The 18,438-nt window shown below is 37.6% G+C and overlaps 2 protein-coding genes across 4 annotated transcripts in view; both read left to right on the top strand.

The window, feature by feature from the left end:
• The first annotated feature begins 215 nt into the window (after nucleotides 1-215).
• Nucleotides 216-3,858, top strand: sox18 (SRY-box transcription factor 18). Its single transcript, XM_027144476.2, has 2 exons — nucleotides 216-779; nucleotides 1,939-3,858. The coding sequence occupies exons 1-2, from the start codon at nucleotides 455-457 to the stop codon at nucleotides 2,898-2,900; spliced, it is 1,287 nt and encodes a 428-aa protein (XP_027000277.1). The 5' UTR covers nucleotides 216-454; the 3' UTR covers nucleotides 2,901-3,858.
• A 7,167-nt stretch (nucleotides 3,859-11,025) lies between these two features.
• Nucleotides 11,026-18,438, top strand: part of xkr7b (XK, Kell blood group complex subunit-related family, member 7b) — an 80,710-nt gene continuing 73,297 nt past the window's right edge. For 2 of the 3 annotated variants that reach the window (XM_047807452.1, XM_047807453.1), the window contains exon 1: nucleotides 11,026-11,130. The gene's annotated coding sequence lies outside the window, so the exon portion shown is untranslated. The remainder of the gene's footprint in view (nucleotides 11,131-18,438) is intronic. The other variant, XM_047807455.1, reaches the window with a different exon arrangement.

Here is an 18,438-nt window from a genome sequence, read left to right as displayed (position 1 = left end):
GTGTGTTCATGCATGAGAGATTTGGTGTGGGTGTATGAGTGTGTATGTGAGTGTATACTCTGTGCACGAGTAAAACAATGGCCCTCTCAGATTACATCTCTGTGTCTGTGGAGTTTGCTGGGGAGGTGGTGGTGGTGAGGGGGGGCGGGACGTCCTGTGTCAGCCAGCCATCTGATTGGATAAGGCAACTTATATATCTACAACACAGGGCAATCAAACCTCACTACAACATTCAAATTTGGGGCTGAAAACACTCAGTTGCTTGGAAAGCAGGAGCTGAGCACTGACATCCATCTTTGGGACTTTATTTTTCTTTTCTACTAACAGATCAAAATTCCTGCTTTGATTCTTGCCATTTTTTGTGGGACAAGCAACCGGAAAAAAGTGACAAGTACGGCAATTGGTTTTAATTTAACAAACTTTGTGTCATTATCACTAGGTGGTCTTTGCTGGAATGAATATATCTGAGTCTAGTTATTGTCCAGAGGCCAGCACTCAGCCCAGCCAGGTTGTGGAGTGTGGAGCATGGGTCACTTCGTCATCTTCCAGCCCAGTAGGTCCTGAGCGGAGCCGCAGGTTTGATCATGAAGCAGGTGGTGGAGTGAAGGAGAGAAGAACAGGAAGCCCGGATTCAAGCCAAGCTAGTGAAGGAAAGTGTGGAGCTGAGCCGAGGATCCGCAGGCCCATGAATGCCTTTATGGTGTGGGCTAAGGATGAACGCAAGCGATTGGCATTGCAGAATCCAGATCTGCACAACGCTGTGCTAAGCAAGATGCTAGGTAAGACTTCTCTCCCTGAATTTTCTCTATATCTACAGTAATGACACCCTGATTGAGGATGTCATGCAATTTCCATATTTTGAGAGCTGTGTATTGTTGGTTATTAAATTTTGAGCAACTTTGACTTTTATATTGAGTGTTAACTTCTAAAACATTCTAGTTTAGTTAGGTGGATTAAGCTTTACTTGCTACAATAGATATAATATATAATAAACTCATATTTATGACTTCTATAGTAATCTTTCATAGTCAGTACTTGCATGCCTTTGCACAAATAATACTGCTGTCAATTCATATTCTTTCTGACTTTCAGTTAAAAAAATAAATAAAACGATGTTAATCTAATATATCCTTTTTTATATGGATCCTTGCCACACAAGCAGAGTTTAGGACAGTCATATGGAATATGATAATTATGCTCTGATGGTCTCTGTGGTTTTGAGATCTGTTGTCATTTTAAGTGTTTGTGTATGTGCTCAGAAGTTTGGATAGTTAGAGATGATTGAAGGTTTGTAAATATGTCGAAATATCTCACAATGTTCGTAACATTCTATGGATGAGAATAAACAGAAATAAATGACCACAGTAATGTCAAATGACTGCAAGGCCATGTTTTGCAATATTTGCACATTGCCGGACTTCAAGTAACCAAAATGATGACCTTGCTTTTGAAAAATGTTAAATTTCCTGTTAGCTGAAGGTCAGATTGGAGCAGACATTTTTGAGACCACAAGCTGCTAATTGTGTGTAAATACTGACCCGTTAATAACTCTACAACTATAGAGATTAAAAATGTAACTATAACTATAACTAAAGGGTTTTATTATTAAGTCATACAGCTGTCATAAGCTTTACCACTGAAGCCATTTCTACATTAACACCGTCTAGCAGGGATTTATATATTTTTTTAAACCAAAAGTTTGATCTAAAGATTTTAGTTTACTTTTTTGTTTTATTAGTTTTACTTATTACTTTTCAAGTTTTAACTAAGTATGTGTTTCATATAGAATGTTAAATTAGTTTGAGTTTATTTTAAGTTTGGTGAAATATTACAAATGCAAAGTGATACAGAAAATTCTATAATTAATTGTGAGATAAAGGTAAAACACTAAATAATATTAACAGATGTGTAATAGCATTTGTGGGGTTTTTTTTTTAGGCCAGTCCTGGAAGGCTCTGAGTACGCTGGATAAACGTCCGTTCGTAGAGGAAGCCGAACGTCTCCGACTGCAACATCTCCATGACCATCCTAACTATAAATATCGGCCTCGGCGCAAAAAGCAACCCAAAAAGATGAAGCGTGTAGAGCCTGGTCTGCTTCTTCATGGTCTGGGTGGATGCTCTGGGAATGGAGATGCCTACCCCCAACACCCTCATCCCCACCACCTAGGCATGGCACCTTTGGGTCATTTCCGTGATCTTCATCCAGGATCTGTTGCACAGGATCTGGAGATCTATGGCCTTCCCACACCTGAGATGTCTCCTCTGGATGTGCTGGAGGAGGGCAGTGGAGACTCTGTCTTCTTTCCCCATCACATGCAGGATGATGTGGGCTTGGCACCTTGGGTCAACTACCAACAGCACCAACAGCAAAGCCAAAGTCACCATGTTAACCACCATCCCCTGAATATGCACTCTCTTCACCAGTCCCACCCACACCACAACCAGAAACCTGCACCAGGTTGCCGCTCCATGCATGAGAAATGCCCTGACCCTACGAACCCTCACAATCTCTTCCCTTCGCATTCCAGTTTAAGTCTTCCAGAACAGGCCAAGGTCCCTCAACCATCTAGTGTTTACTACGGGCAAATTTATGGAAACAACCCACAACAGCCTTTCACCTCTCAACTTGGCCAACTTTCTCCCCCTCCAGAATCTTCCACCCCAGTTCCTACTCCCTCTGCCCCCCAGGTTCCACCGCCTTCCCTGGACAATAATGACCAGCTAGGACCTTCAGCAGATTTCTGGAGCGAATTGGACCATAATGAGTTTGAGCAGTATTTGAGTGCCAGCAGGACTAGAATAAACAGGAGCAGTGCATGTGAAGAGAGCAGCACTCTCATATCAGCCCTGTCTGATGCCAGCAACGCTGTCTATTACAGCGCCTGTATTACTGGATAAAGACTTATTTCTAGCAAATGCTAGTTTTAAAATCAGGTGTAAATGATTATTTTTTTTGTACAAGATTATCAGTTTATTTGATCAACTGTGGTGGCCTGATTCAATTTAGTTTTCATCCTAAGATGTCAAGACTCATTTCAAATGTTTAGGAAATTGAATATTTAGATGTTGTGGAAGAATACGTGTATATTAAAAGCTACAGAAACAGCTTTATGAAATAGTTCCCAAGGCCGTAGTCAGTTTGTCAACAATTTGACCAAATATATCAGTCACAGCAATGTTCGTATCAAATGAGGCTCCAAAAGCAGGGACAATAAGAATGTGAATGTTTCATTTTCTCAGAGGGTTTTGTATTTTCATATTTGTTTTTTTTTATATATATATATCTATAATTTTTTTTATATAATTGTTAAAAAATGTATTATGTTTGCACTGGGTCAGAATGTTTTGAACTGTATGAGAAACCACTCCAAACGTCTTAATTCTGCACTTGATGTCTCTTAAGCAAATGTTCATGAAAGAGACCGCAAAAATCATCTCTGGAATTTGGATCTCTTGAAGACTGTAATTTATTGTGTATTTTCTTTCCATATGACTGAAAAGGTCATTCAGTATATATGTATTTTATTAATCCTCTATAAATGTATTCCGTAATCCTCTGAGTCAGCAACTGAGAGACATGTTGAGTAATAACTTTCCAGCTTTTGGTAGTAATTATCTTCAAATAGAAGTGTTTTCAATAAAAAAATGTCTTTCAGCCATTAAATCAAAGCAAGTAATTGAAAACACACAATTCATTTTATAGAATCATTTTCCCACACTGAAGAGGACATATGCATTTTGATTTTATACATGTGATTTTAGTCTTGTTTTTCAGTCTTGTTCTTCAAAATGCATTTGTATTGCACAGCCACACATTTCACTGAGTATTTTTCAAAAATAAAGGCTTAAAACATGAGCGGCTTATGGGAATTATTGTATCTTCAGTATATTTTTAGAGGAGTATGACATATAGAACTAGAGATGTCTGTGGTGATATTTGTCCTTTAAGAGACAGAGAGAAAAAGAACAGTCCCAATGTTTAACAGCTCTAATTCATTTCCATCCCTTCTTCCATCTGTCTGATTTTCTGATCACCCACAAAATGAGTTTGGCTCACGAAGCTAAACCACTAACAAAAATAAAACACTTTTGATCGGGATGAACAAAACTTAAACTCTATATCCACTTTGGCTTATAAAAGAATGTCAAAAATTCTGAAATTAATGCAACAGCCGCTTATGTGGATTAATTTGGATAATGGTAAAGACAAAGTAATGATACACTTAACAGCCCTTAATTGTTTTCCCAATTTAATTCTTTTATTTTTTTTAATGCCAAGTTAATGCCAATACTATGTACCAGGAATGTTTAAACTATGCCCTGATGTGCACTCTGTTTTTGTTCAGGGTGAATGAAATACCAGCAATGTTGATGAGAGACTCTGATAAGCAGTAAAAACTGACCCACCAATTAATTACATATAAATTTAGAAAGAATATCAAAACAGAGGAAGATCCTGTGGAAAGTAGGGAAGTTTGGATAGCTGGAAAAAGTGTGTGTGTGTGTGTGTGTGTGTGTGTGTGTGTGTGTGTGTGTGTGTGTGTGTGTGTGTGTGTGTGTGTGTGTGTGTGTGTGTGTGTGTGTGTGTGTGTGTTTCTGCATCCATGATTTCTATCATGGTGGGAATTAAATGTGGGGCAATTTACCTGGTCCCCAAAAGCTTTTACTTTAGAAACTATAAGATGTAGAAGTTTTTGGTTACTGAATTTCACGTGAGGGTTAAATTTATGTGCAGGCATTAATTAGCTGCAGTATTAATTATATCAATGGAAGGTCCTCACAGGGATACTATTCCGAGTGCATGTGTGTGTTTTTAGTTCCAGGGGAAGGATGTTAAAGGGAAGAGGTTTTTCTGTCCAAACAGTTCACTCCCTGACCAGGATAGAGACACGGCCTGCAAGAAGGTTTTTGATGTATAATGCAGCACAGTTTTTTTTTTTCAGCCTGCATTTTGACCTGTGTATGATACACACAGAAACACACACAGGACAAATCAGTGCATCAAGCAGATTTTCTGTCACTTTGCCATGTCTCTCACTGTTTAAACTTTATTACCCAGCTGTGGGCTCATGAATGCATGAGTGAATCATTTGGAGATGTGTTCAGATCAAACTGACAATAAAACCTTTTCATTTTCTGACTTCCCCTTGCCTGTAACTCAGAAACTCACCATTTCAGAAACATTGTTGATACCTGATTTCAAATAAAGATTGAATACATTCACAGACATCATGACATTTACACAATCTTTATTTTTTCTCCATCTGTCTTTGCGCACTGTAATTTTCTTAACTTCAGTTTTATTTATAAGAATGTTGGCATGAAGCTTCAAAGACCCTTAAAAGCAGTTTCAATTTTTATTGACAGAGGAACTTGTAATCTTATCACTTGCCTTTGCAGATGGACCGACTCTACATCTGAGCTCATGAAGAAAGAAAGAAAGAAAGAAAGAAAGAAAGAAAGAAAGAAAGAAAGAAAGAAAGAAAGAAAGAAAGAAAGAAAGAAAGAAAGAAAGATAGAAAGAAAGAAAGAAAGATGAAATTCTTCTTTCTTATGTGCTATCCATCTGTGTATATCCATCTGTGTATATCAGATTTACAGTATTTTTGGCACTTAAAGTATAAGAGAAAGCCTGTAAAGTGTGTGTGTGTGTGTGTGTGTGTGTGTGTGTGTGTGTGTGTGTGTGTGTGTGTGTGTGTGTGTGTGTGTGTGTGTGTGTGTGTGTGTGTGTGTGTGTGTGTGTGTGTGTGTGTGTGTGTGTGCTCCTTTGACATTAGGTGTGTAGGGTCACAGATCCTGCCATATTTAAGTGTTTTGTTATTGCAGCTGAGTGTGTGTGTGTGTTTGTGTGTGTGTGTGTGTGTGTGTGTGTGTGTGTGTGTGTGTGTGTGTGTGTGTGTGTGTGTGTGTGTGTGTGTGTGTGTGAGTGTGTGTGTGTGTGTGTGTGTGTGTGTGTGTGTGTGTGTGTGTGTGTGTGTGTGTGTGTGTGTGTGTGTGTGTGTGTGTGTGTGTGTGTGTGCATATGTCCTCACCCGACATTTTCAGCTTTTCCATCAAACTGGACTGTGGACTCTCCCCAAAACCCCATCCAGAAAACTTAAAGTATGATGTCATTCCTGTTTTCTCTCTCTCATTCTCTCTTTCTCTTTTTTTCTTCCCTTCTTCTCCTTATCAGGACGTGTGACCACCATCCGTACCCTCGCTCTTCCCCTCTTTGACGGGAAGTAGCTCAAACTCCCCTTCCTGTGTAAGCGGCAAAGCAAGGGGAATGTGCATGAATGTAAGAGCGTGGATATGTGTGTGCGCAGAGGAAACTCCATGCTGCTATGGTAAACCCCTTTGCCAAGCCTTCTTCAGCTACACAGGGGAAAGGTCAAGGGTCAACGGAAAGGCCTGGCATTAGGAATGAGCTCCAGGCATGACTGCTGGTGCTTTTATTAGAGTCCAACAAGATTAGGAGTGTCCATATAACAATAACAATGTATAATAAATAAAGCACAACCTGGCTTGCTCAAAATCTCAAGAGCAGTGGGATATAACGCTGGGATTACCCTGGCACTGATTAGTTTCTGATAACAGCATGAACAAAAGTGGTTTTATTCCTATTATACCACAGCAATAGCCAAAGGTTATGATTTGTATTGCAATTTGTTAAAGAATGATATCATACTGTATTTTTAAATTGAATGTATTTAAACTACATGTGTTGATTTAGCATATATTTTTTATCCAAAAACAAGTAATACAATTGACACATCAAGCAATAAAACAAAACTCAATCCAGACAGCAGAATCAATCACTATCTTATTCAAGGAAGAAGATAGTGATTGATTCTGCTGTCTGGATTGAGTTTTGTAGTTCATTCCACCACTAATGGACAGTCATTTTGAACGTTCTGGGAAGTTTTATATTATAAAAGCAGCTCAGCAGCCTCTGTTTTCTCTCTCTTTAAGTTAATACGATTTTTAAAAAGTAGATTGTCATGGTAATAGGAAGCTGCAAAGGATCGTGAAGACTCGTGCTCCGTGGGTTAAACTTAGTGTTAGCGCTTTATCTCTATTGTTTTTTTGTTTTTTTACAAATGACTCATCCATCTATTACATCCAGAGATGTATTTGACTGCCATGGCTCCTGGTCACAAACAGCTGCAGCATCATCAGGTTTTGAAATCGTGATCTCATTATGAGAGCTAACATGTCAAGGCAAATGGATATTTTGTATGATTTGGCAAATCCATATCATTTAGGAATATTCCAGAGATTCTTTATGACACATTAGTGATCCTATATTCCCTATACACATTCCATCGTTTTCCAAGCAAACAAATTTGTGGACTGAACTTCAGCCCAACTCAAATGGAGTCCTGAGAATAATCTTGGAAGTCATGAGGGGTCGTTTTCTCCTTGGTTTAATGTAGTTTCCATGACAGTGCCATAATTGCCAGTGCAGCGTCTGGGAGCCGGGCTGTTGACCCGGAGTGACGCCTTGCTAAAGATCAGCAAGTGAGCCAGCAGACAGAACCAACCCTCATAAATGCTCACTTCTTTTTTGGGGGGGGTTGTTTTGGGTGTTTTTGTTGTTGCTCATTTTTGAGGCTATTTTTTCCCCTTTCACACAATTCTCAGATTTCCATTTTCTTCTTCTCCAACATATAATTGCGCCTTGCCGTGCATAAGTGACCAGGACTTGGCCCAGAGAATCACAAATCACCCACATATACACCGAGACAGAGAGATTAATACTCTTGTCTTGTCGTCTCATACACTTGGCCACTGCTGGACTTTGCTCAGAGACAGTCTTCCAGACCAGTGACAACCACACACTCACCCACACAAACACATACACACATCATTTTCCCAGGACCCGAAGTCTCCTAACCCACTGGTGCCATTCGGGCGTTGTGAAACATCCACCATGGCTCTGTGAGTGTTTTTGACTTTTTTCCCCTTTCTTGTGCTGCCATTTATTGGTCATCCGTATAATTACAAAAAACAACTCTGTGCTTTTGACGAGTGATTTTTTTTGGTTATGTCTGGGAAGTAAGAGCACTACTATTTAATCATTGATTTATCTGCATTTTGTTAAATGTCCATTACGGAAGAGATGTGACTGCAAGCTGCAAAACTGAGGACAAAAATCTTCTGTTTGAATTAAGTGGTTTTCTCTGGGAGAGAAACAGTCAGAGAGGCCACAAGAGTGCGGCAAGTGGAGGAAAGCCAAAAACCAGGGGGTGGAGAGGGAAAAAGAGAAAGATGGACAGAAAAGGACACAGAGAAAGAAGGAGCTGAAAGAAGGCAAGAATTAAGAAAATGCTACGAGACTGAATGAGCAAATATGGTTTAAATAAACAGGCAGGGAATAAAACGCTACATTTCAGGAAAAGCCTATATTATTCTTTAGCGTTATGCCTCTTTCACTTTCTTTCCATAAAGTTGCATTCATCAAAGTCCCTTCTTCTTGTTCTCCTTCACTTTGTTTTTTTCCCCATGCACATGTTGTTTATCAGTGTATCCCATTTTTTTGGCATTTGAAAGGTGAAAAAAAATCACTTGTTGAAAAGTTCCTCCCAAGAAATGAAAATGAGAATGTGGGTGAGGGGGCGAGAGTTGCTCTCAAGTCCACTAGCCACACTCAGTCTGGCAGATCAAAACATTTTCGTGTTTCTGATGGAAAGCCAAACATTTCCTATTACTCTTTTTTCCCCTAGTCACCCCTCATTTTCTGTTCTCCAGCCTTTAAGCAACATGGGAAGATTTGTTCATTCTGTGACAGTGTGTGGCCAACAAACCGACTTCACCTCAGCCAACAACCATTTTGTGGCTTATGACCATAAACTACCAGTTTCACAAAGTTGTGCTAAATTAGGTTCATTTCCAAGATATTTCTGATATTTCTATTTTTGCTAAGGCATGAAGTTACATATTTCTGTTCATTTTATTTTAAGGGCTCCTACTTTTGAGCAGGCTGGAAGACAAATGTTTATTCTCACAAAAGTATGAATAATTAAGCCTTAAAATAGCAAAGTGATTATTATAAAATGGCTAAATATTTATTTAGAATAATTATTATGATATATTTTGTCAAAACATCGTCCCTATAGAGTAGAATGCTATTATTACAGAGCTAGGGTCAGGTAGCAGACAAATAGGCTTAACTGACCGCTAGTGCCTTTACTCAGGGTGCACCATATTGAAGCTGTGTCTCTTCCCCACAATAAACAAAAACACAAAGTATGTTTGTTTTATCTAATGAATAGATAAATTAATTAGTTTATATCAAATGATCAGCCAGCACCTTTCAGCTTAAGCTAGGGCTGTTAATGACAAGTGTGAGTTTGGATTGGATACAAGTGCAAGTTTACTGAAAACAGGCAAACAATCCAAAAATGCAAATCTATATACATAGTCAAAACACTGGCACTGGCAAACACTGATAAATGGGTAACAACCAGAAATCATAGTTATGAATCAAAACCAGACTAGCAAATGAGAGACCAAAAGCTGAGTGTCATCGCAGACATAATTATAGGAGGGAAACTTGACAAACACTGAGTGAAAGTTAAGGCAATATAATGGGTGTGTGTACAAACAGGTGTGCTTGATTAGATGTCACGTGACATGTGATACAGTATAACACATGTTTGTTGGCCATGAAGATGACAGGACATTGTGCTCAATGTCAAAGGGGAGTTGCTGACTATAGTACATGTGGTTTTTGAGGACAACAACCTCCTAACCAATACGCAACTGTTAGACTGTATTTGACTGTAAAAAGGATATTATTCATAATGACCCTCTCCAGTATTTCAAACTCTTCAGTGTCACTCAAATGAGGATGAGGTTCCGTTTTGAGTCTGGTTCGTCTCAAGGTTTCTTCCTCTTCCATCTAAGGGAGTTTTTCCTTGCCACAGGCACTTCAGTCACCTCAGGCTTGTTCATTGGGGAAAAATACAAATAGATTTAAATATATTTAATATTAATCTTTAACTTTTGTATTATATTAATCTTTGTATAAACTTTTTGTACTGTGTTTATGTTCTGTAAAGCTGCTTTGAGACAATATCCATTATTAAAAGCAGTATACAAATAAATTTGAATTGAAATGAATTGAATAATGTACTTTGTTTAACAGAAAATTAGATTAGAACAAATGAGTATGTAGCTTTAGATGAAGCAATCCTCCTGGGTTCAGCTACTATACTTGGCTGAATGCGTGCTTTGATTACGACACAGGTCATGGCTGAAATTCTTGGATTTGCCTTAAGTTATTTGATTGCAAAATTGCAAAATCCTGGAGAGATACTAAAATATATAAATAAAATTCAATTGAAAAGATCTTTACATGATAGTAAGTCAGTTTTGTCATTGATCATGATTTAGATTTGCCTGTCAGCTGCTGGTACCATTAGTGCCATCCTCTAACACTTTATATCACATCCTCTTCCTTGTAAACAACCTTTGAGACAAAGGCAGAAAATTAGACAAATAGAAAAATGAGCTTATGCGCTTATTTTGTTAGAAATATTCTTTCGCACTCACTTTAATGTCACTGACAGTGCACAGCATGTTATTTTATTGTGATAGACTTAGATGATGATATTAAGCATATGTCTTGAGCATATTTTCTCAGGCTACCAGATATTTGAGGCTATTTAATATATTTCAAAAGATGTGTATCTCCTTGGCTTGGTTTATAATTTTAATATACCTCCTAGCATCGATCTGTAACAACTCAACACTATGAACTAGATGACATCCCCATTCAGGGGATCCAGATCCACATGCAAAAAAGCAAAGATATTCCATGGTGCAACATATAGATTTCATAAGCAGTTTTTTAAGCCTTATTATGGTTTGGTATTTATACATATGTAATTGTGATTAAGAAGACACAATTACAATAGATAGAGCAAGCAGCTTATTACACACAGACACACAAGACGAAAACATGTCATATGGCCACTAAAGAACTTTGAACTGAAAGGAACATAGACATGAGGTGGAATTCCTTGTGTTTCATGTGACATCACATTAAACAATCTCAGCCATTTGAGGACCGAACAGAGGGAGTGACTAGGGTCTGATTAAATCTCCACCTGCAAGACTGTTTGTGTGCCTGAGCATCTGTGTGAGTATGATTACACACACTTCCTATCCTCTTGTTTTTCCAGTTGTTTCCTTTTTCACACACCTTAATCACAGTGTTTCACACTTTAAAAATGGAATGGCCCTGTGTGTTTACGTGGGGTGGGTTATGGAGCAAGCTATATCTTCTAAGATTTAGACTCATACTTTAGAAAATATATAAAAAAACACAGTCATCATCCTAGCTGCATCAATGTTTACAACTACATGAAATTGCAACTGGTATCTTTGTCTCGTACCTGCGGGCTTTGAAGTTCAAGGTCGCATGTTCTTACTCATGTTTTTTTTTGGGTTCTCCGGTGTCCTCCCCAGTCCAAGGACATGCCATGTTGGCTGATCAGCCATGGGTTGTGAGTGTGTGTGATACTGCCCTGTGATAGGTTTGCACCCTTTCCTTGTGTCCCTAACCTTGTGCCTAAGGTCCCGTTGCATAGACTCCAGGTTCCTCATGACCACATGTAGGTTAACTGGAACAGAGAATATATGGATGGGAACTATTTATTGTCACCATTTCTGTTTTTTGTTGCAATCTCATTTCTTTTGGTGTACAAGAACAGGGAATGTCTTGTCTTGAGGCAGAACTAGAGCTTGCATGGCATGAGAGACTACCACAGGGTACCCAAACATATTTATACACTTATTCACATGTAGAGGCTGTTTGATATAGCCAATACAAGTACAGGCATGTTTTGGGGAAAAAACAAAAGAGGCTGGAGGAAACCCTAGGATAAACACAGAGATGACTTTTAAAACTTTATGCAGACTTCACAATTAGACCCAGGTGCTGATTGTTAGCAATCCTATGAAAAAACCCCAAAAAATACCAATGATTTTTAGCTTTGATCCAAAACCATATACTTTGCCCATTTATTAAAATATTTTTTTTTTGCAGAGTTCTGTTTAAAGTATTAATATGTATCTCTCCAATGTAATTCTTGTTTTTTTCCTTATTTCCAGACTCATCACTTTTTTTAAATCATTTTTATGAGAGAAGGTGTTTTTCTTCTCTGGGACTGTAAGCTATTCAACCAGATGTTTTTATTTTTTATCTCTTTGTTTTTTGGTTAGCAATTTATCCTTCGTTCAATTACACTAGCATAACAAAGACATTATTAGTTTTATCTAAAAGCATCTGTGGCACAACCAATCAATTTTGATGGTTGTGTGTTTAGCAGTGGTCTAGCAAATACAACATGCAGTGAATTATGTAAATGCTACTTCAAAGGAAACATGACTCAAGTAAGAACATAAACGTAGAACGAAAGGTTATTATAAAGAATAATATGAAGAAAAAATTCAAGATTAATATTAGATATATTTAAATGTGTTTGTATTTATCCAAAATTAGCAAGTCTGAGGTGACTCAGGCGGCAGTGGCAAGGAAAAACTCCCTTGAATGGTAAAGGAACAAACCTTAAGAAGAACCAGACTCAAAGGGGAACCCATCCTCATATGGGTGACACTGGAGGGTGTGATTATAAATATACAGTCTGACAAATGTTGTATTGACGAGGAGATTGTTGTCCTCAAAGACCACATGGTGTTGGCATCTCCTCTTTAGTATCACAGAGTCTAACTGGAGCTGGTAGATCTCTGGATGCCTTAGGACCCTCACAGAGTTGGCCTCATCTCAGTGGAGGTCCAAAATCTTCATGGCATGGAAGACAATCAGAGCTGGTAAGATTTCTGGATGCCTTTCTGGAGAATCAGTGGAAAGGGATTAACGTAGCTGCTGTTCATAATATTAGCAAGCACTAGATGATAATGTGCATTTGGTCAGATGTATTAGAGCACAATATTATGGGAAGGATTAAGTGTGTGCCTGACTAAAGAGATGAGTTTTTAATCTACATTTAAACTGGGAATTTAAAAGGTGTCTGAGCCCCGAACACTATCAGGAAGACTATTCCAAAGTTTGGGAGCTAAATACGAAAACACTCTACCGCCTTTAGTAGACTTAGATATTCTAGGAACTACCAGAAATCCTGAGTTTTGTGATCTCAGAGAGCGTGAAGGATTGTAACGTGTTAGAAGACCAGATAGATACATGGAAGCTAAACCATTAAGAGCCTTTTATGTAAGTAGCAGCAATTTGTAATCAATTCTAAACATAACAGGTAGCCAGTGTAAAGATGTAAAGTGTAAAGTGAATCTAAATGATGAGCTAAATGATGTTGGGTACAGGTATATAGAAGATTGGAAAGATTGTTAGCTAACTAACTTATGGTAATTAACATGTATATGTGTGAGTGTGTGAGTGAATGAGAGTGTGTGTGTCCCCTGCGATGGGGCACTCCGTCCAGGGTGTATCCTGCCTCGATGCCCGATAGGCACAGGCTCCCCATGACCCGAGGTAAATCGGATAAGTGGTAGAAAATGAATGAATGTATCCAGCTACACATTACCTATAGGTTGTACAGTAGCACCAGTATATATATATATATATATATATATATATATATATATATATATATATATATATATATATATATATATATATATATATATATATATTTTTTTTAACATGCCAATAAAACCAGAACTTCTCAGAGACATCATAAGTTACATAATACAGAGCAATCAAACAGCAAAACATCAGAAGTTCCGACTAGATTATTTAGCTTCCTAATGGTAATTAACAGTGTAAAAGTTGTGGTGTATGTTAGGGGGATTATTAATAATGAAAGCCCCAGACACTATGACAAGCTCTTTATTAATAGTTTTCTCCTCTTTATTTATTTTTATATTTTTATTGCCCTGACCTGAAGTCACAGCTGCCTCATCTGCCTCATTATAACTTAACTTTTCCCTTTTTTTTTAAATTTTAAATATAAAAGTCCTTCAGAAGCTTCCTATTCAAATACAAAATAAATTATTTACCAACATTTATTTGTAAACCACTGTAAAAAGGAGCACACTACCAATATGCAGCAGCAGTGGCTTCATAAATTATTTCAATGGAAAAATTGAGAATACCAGGCAAAAAATGATTCCTTCTAAAATAATAAATTCTTCCATTATAATAAATCTTTTAGTGTTTATCAAACCCTTGATTTAAAAAATTGACCTTGACCCCTGCCAGCTGTCCATAGACTAATATCAAACTTCCCCTTTATCTCCATGCTTCATACCTGTATAGGAATAACATTCATAAAATGTATCAGTCAGGATTTTGGCCTCATAATAGAATCAGCTTTAGAATCAGAATCAGAATCAGCTTTATTGCCAGGCATGTTTTCACATGTGAGGAATTTGTTTTAGTGACATAATACACAGAGACAGCACCGGTTAAAGTAGTAAATGACCTGTTACTGGCCTCTGATCAGGGCTGTGTCTCCTTGCTGGTGTTACTTGATCTTACATGTAGAATGGTATGGTCAATATGCATTTGAGACCACTGACCATACAATTCTACTTGATAGCCTAGAAAATGTTGGTGTTAAGCCCTCTCATGGCTCAGGTCTACCTTTGATGATAGTTATCAGTTATCTGTCTTACTTTCCCCTGCTTAATTCTGAGAAGACAAGTGCTTGTACTAGGACCACAGCAGTTAAAGACCTTGGTGTGATTATTGACTCCGGTCTCTTAGTTAAAGCTCATAATTGATCATATGATTTGGGCAGCCTTCTTTTATCTCAAATATTGCTAAGATAAGATAAGCAGAAATATAAGATAAGAAAATATGCAGCAGTATATATATATATATATATATATATATATATATATATATATATATATATATATATATATATATATATATATATATGTGTGTGTGTGTGTGTGTGTGTGTGTGTGTGTGTGTGTGTGTGTGTGTGTGTGTGTGTTTGTGTGTGTGTGTGGAGTCGATAAATTCTTTCGGGTCCACATTGTATCTCAGACATTACTAATTCTGACAAAGCATTTAGTGCATAAAGTATAAGCTTTTTTTAAGTATAAGATTTTTTTTACTATTATTTAAAAAACATATGATTTGTTCATGATTTTCAAACAAAAAAAAACACCCACATAGCACAAAATTTAATTTGGAAAAAACAATAATAATTCTTTAGAGTTGTCATAGTACAACGTACATGCTCTCACAGTTGATAGCAAAACAGTTCCCAAGAAAAGGCAAAAATAATACTAAAGTTAATAGTTCAGTAAATAAAAATATCTCATCTTTAAATGAAACACTCAGAGGCACTCAGTAATATTCATGTTCATTCATGTCTCAGGTCCAAGTAATGTATCACAGTCTGTTCTACAGTGTCCAACTCAAATTGTCTCCTACTGTAGATGGGAGAGTAAAGTTAAAATTGAATTTGAATATGAAATGAAATTATTTAAAAGTTGTTCACACACAACTGTCTTTTAGTTGATTTGCAGTCTCTTTTGATTAAATAATTACATTTAAGTTTAACTTAAATTTTACCCTGTATTAGTGCTTACACAAAAAAAAATGTTCTTCATGTTCATGTATTTCATATCCTTGCTGCCTGACTTCTATGGTACTAAATAGACTTCTCTGGTACTAAAATTCATGTTATAGAGACATTCTGGTGGCCTACAGTATATCAGTATCTTAGCACAGCTACTCTTAACTAATAAATAATAATAACCCAGTGAAATGTTTGATATTCTTATAGTGTGAATGCATTTACTATATTAGCAAGTTGCTGTGAAAAAAAGTAGAAAAAGGTGCTGTGGGAATGAGATCATGCAGTTCTGTGAAAGCTGTGCATGGGTGTGTGTTTTACTGGGCAGTGCAATCTTCGTAACTTGGAAAGAAAACCTTGACCATCATACCCATGCGTATACCTCAGACGTCAACAAAACCCTCCAGAGCTATCTGAGCTATTCTTCCATGCCAGAGGGGTTTGTATGTGTGTGAGTGAAAGAATCAGGAGCATTATTCAGGTTCCTGATTTGGTCCTAAGAGACAGTTATGAAATGAAAGAAAACAGGAAGCCGCTGAGCTCATAGTGATGCAGAGCAACAAGTTCGGAAAAAGAGAGTGGGAGAAAACAAGGGAAGGATCACACAAGGACATAGCGCATGTCGTCTCTTATGTGGTTCGATTAACAGGTGAAAAAAGTTTAATACAACATGGAAGAGAATGTAATACAATCAACTTCTGTATGAGAAGCTCTTAACTAGCGAGGAGGACAAAGTACATGCATAGGCATACATACTAATCTCACCATCTGCCGCTATACATCTGATAAATATGGAATGAATAAAGGATACTGTATGTTATTGTGAAATGCAGCTACTTAAGGACAAGACCTATAAATATTGGACAGGATTTAATGTAATAAAGATATAAAGATAAATATATAGTATACTATGATAAATGGAAAAGAACACAATATGAAAACCAAATGAAGGCATTCTATAGATCAGGCTCTTGGCTGCGACTTGCAGTGAATATTATTGCACTTCCCCTTGAAATATATTGGTGAGGACAATGGATCTGGCAAGAACCAAAACCACTTCCTTATCTCTTTATCGCACTCTGTTTTATTTTGCTAAAGGAAAAGTTGTGGTGTGTTGGACTGGCTCAAATTCTAAAACTATGCCTACTGAGCAAAATTACATGCTTCATTTATATAGCAGAGATGACAGATAGGATGTCGACATGATGGTATTTTTATTCTGAATAAATTACATGCATGTGCTGTGACAGGAGCTGAAGGCATTCAATTTAGTTTCCACCAATTGACCAAAAACAAGTGTAAGAACAGACAGAGTGGCAACTAAACTAAACCACTTAAATACAAAGCTCAGAGCAATTTCAGTCAAATTATAAATCAGAATTCTTTTAGTTCAGGAAGAATATGAAATAGACAGTCAAATAATCCACATATTCTTATCAATTTTTTTAAATTACAGTGCTTTTGATTAATTCGGGATACTGGGAAATAACTGTGGGTGTCAGTGATTTTTGCTTGCTTGTCAAAGGAGATTGAGAAACCTAGGACCATCAAAGCCAAACACTGGACAACAGCTGGTTTGAGGTTGTTTAGAAGCAAGGACAAAGGGGTGGGGGATGAGGGGGCGCTGACTTAATGTGTTTTATTTAAAACTACTGCTTCCTGCATTGTGTGGAAATGTGCTGGTTTAGCAGGTGTTTTGGGTTTTCTCACCCCTAAACACACACATACTCCTATTCTCACGTGTTGAAAGGTCAATGCACACACACACACACACACACACACACACACACACACACACACACAAACACACACACACACACACACACACACACACACACACACACACACACACACACACACACACACACACACACACTGCTATTCTTCTATGTGCTGTTTGTAGCAGTACAAACACACACACACATAAACACACACACAAACACACACACACACACACACACACACACACACACACACACACACACAAATTGCTATTCTTCCATGTGCTGTTTGTAGCAGTACACAAACACACAAACACACACACAGAGCTTACATCCATGCCTGTATAAACAAACTCTTGCAGTCCTTTCCTGAGGCCTCAGTCAGGGGAGGTATTATTGACAGGATGCTACCAGCAACAAAGTTTGGGAAATCACACACACACTCATGCATACATACATATGCACAAAAATGAACCCCCAAACAATAGCTGTTTGGCTCCTGTCTCTTCTAGGAGCCAGAATCCATTCTTACCTAATGTTTGCTTAGAACTTTTCTGTTGTGGTTTTGGCTCTAAAATATTGATATACTGTACTGTTTCAAACTTTACTTTTAGGTGTTTCTGTGTGAATGCCAACAGGAATCATCCATATTTTACATGTACTGTATACATGTTTTTATTCTAAACATCACTGTGCCATCACTGGGGACAGTTCTGCCCAAAAAGGGCATTATGAGTGCTCTGCCATGCAGTGGTAACTCACTGAAGATTTTTGTGCTTTTTCTTTTCAAACTACTTCAGATTGTGAAATGATAAGCACAGGATTCTTTTAAACTCCTACCAGTGAAGACATACATCTTATTACTTTCTATCATGGTTGTACTCATGTTAAATGCACATGAATTCGAAGAGAGCTTTGGCTAAATTCATGTTTTGATGATGTAACCCAGCATGTCTTGATGTAACCCAGCATGTCTTGATCCAACGATTTTGTGTTCACTTCTACGATTGCAAATTTGGAAAATCCAGGACGGACTGGACATCATGTGCTCAAATCCCAGCACCACCAAAACGCTGGGCCCATGAGCTACGGTCTCTAAACTAAGATTTTCTTAATGCTTTCACACCACACAAGGTCATATATAAGTTTAATTCA

The sequence above is a fragment of the Tachysurus fulvidraco genome, chromosome 23 (assembly GCF_022655615.1).
Source record: "Tachysurus fulvidraco isolate hzauxx_2018 chromosome 23, HZAU_PFXX_2.0, whole genome shotgun sequence".
Classification (NCBI taxonomy): domain Eukaryota; kingdom Metazoa; phylum Chordata; class Actinopteri; order Siluriformes; family Bagridae; genus Tachysurus; species Tachysurus fulvidraco.
Note: the sequence above shows the minus strand (reverse complement) of the source record. Positions and strands in the feature narration are given on the sequence as shown.

Excerpts from the sequence above, each read along its gene's own strand:
- sox18 (XM_027144476.2), top strand. The coding sequence starts at position 455 with ATGAATATATCTGAGTCTAGTTATTGTCCAGAGGCCAGCACTCAGCCC. Across the intron at positions 780-1,938 it reads TGTGCTAAGCAAGATGCTAG|GCCAGTCCTGGAAGGCTCTG; the intron begins GTAAGACTTCTC and ends TTTTTTTTTTAG.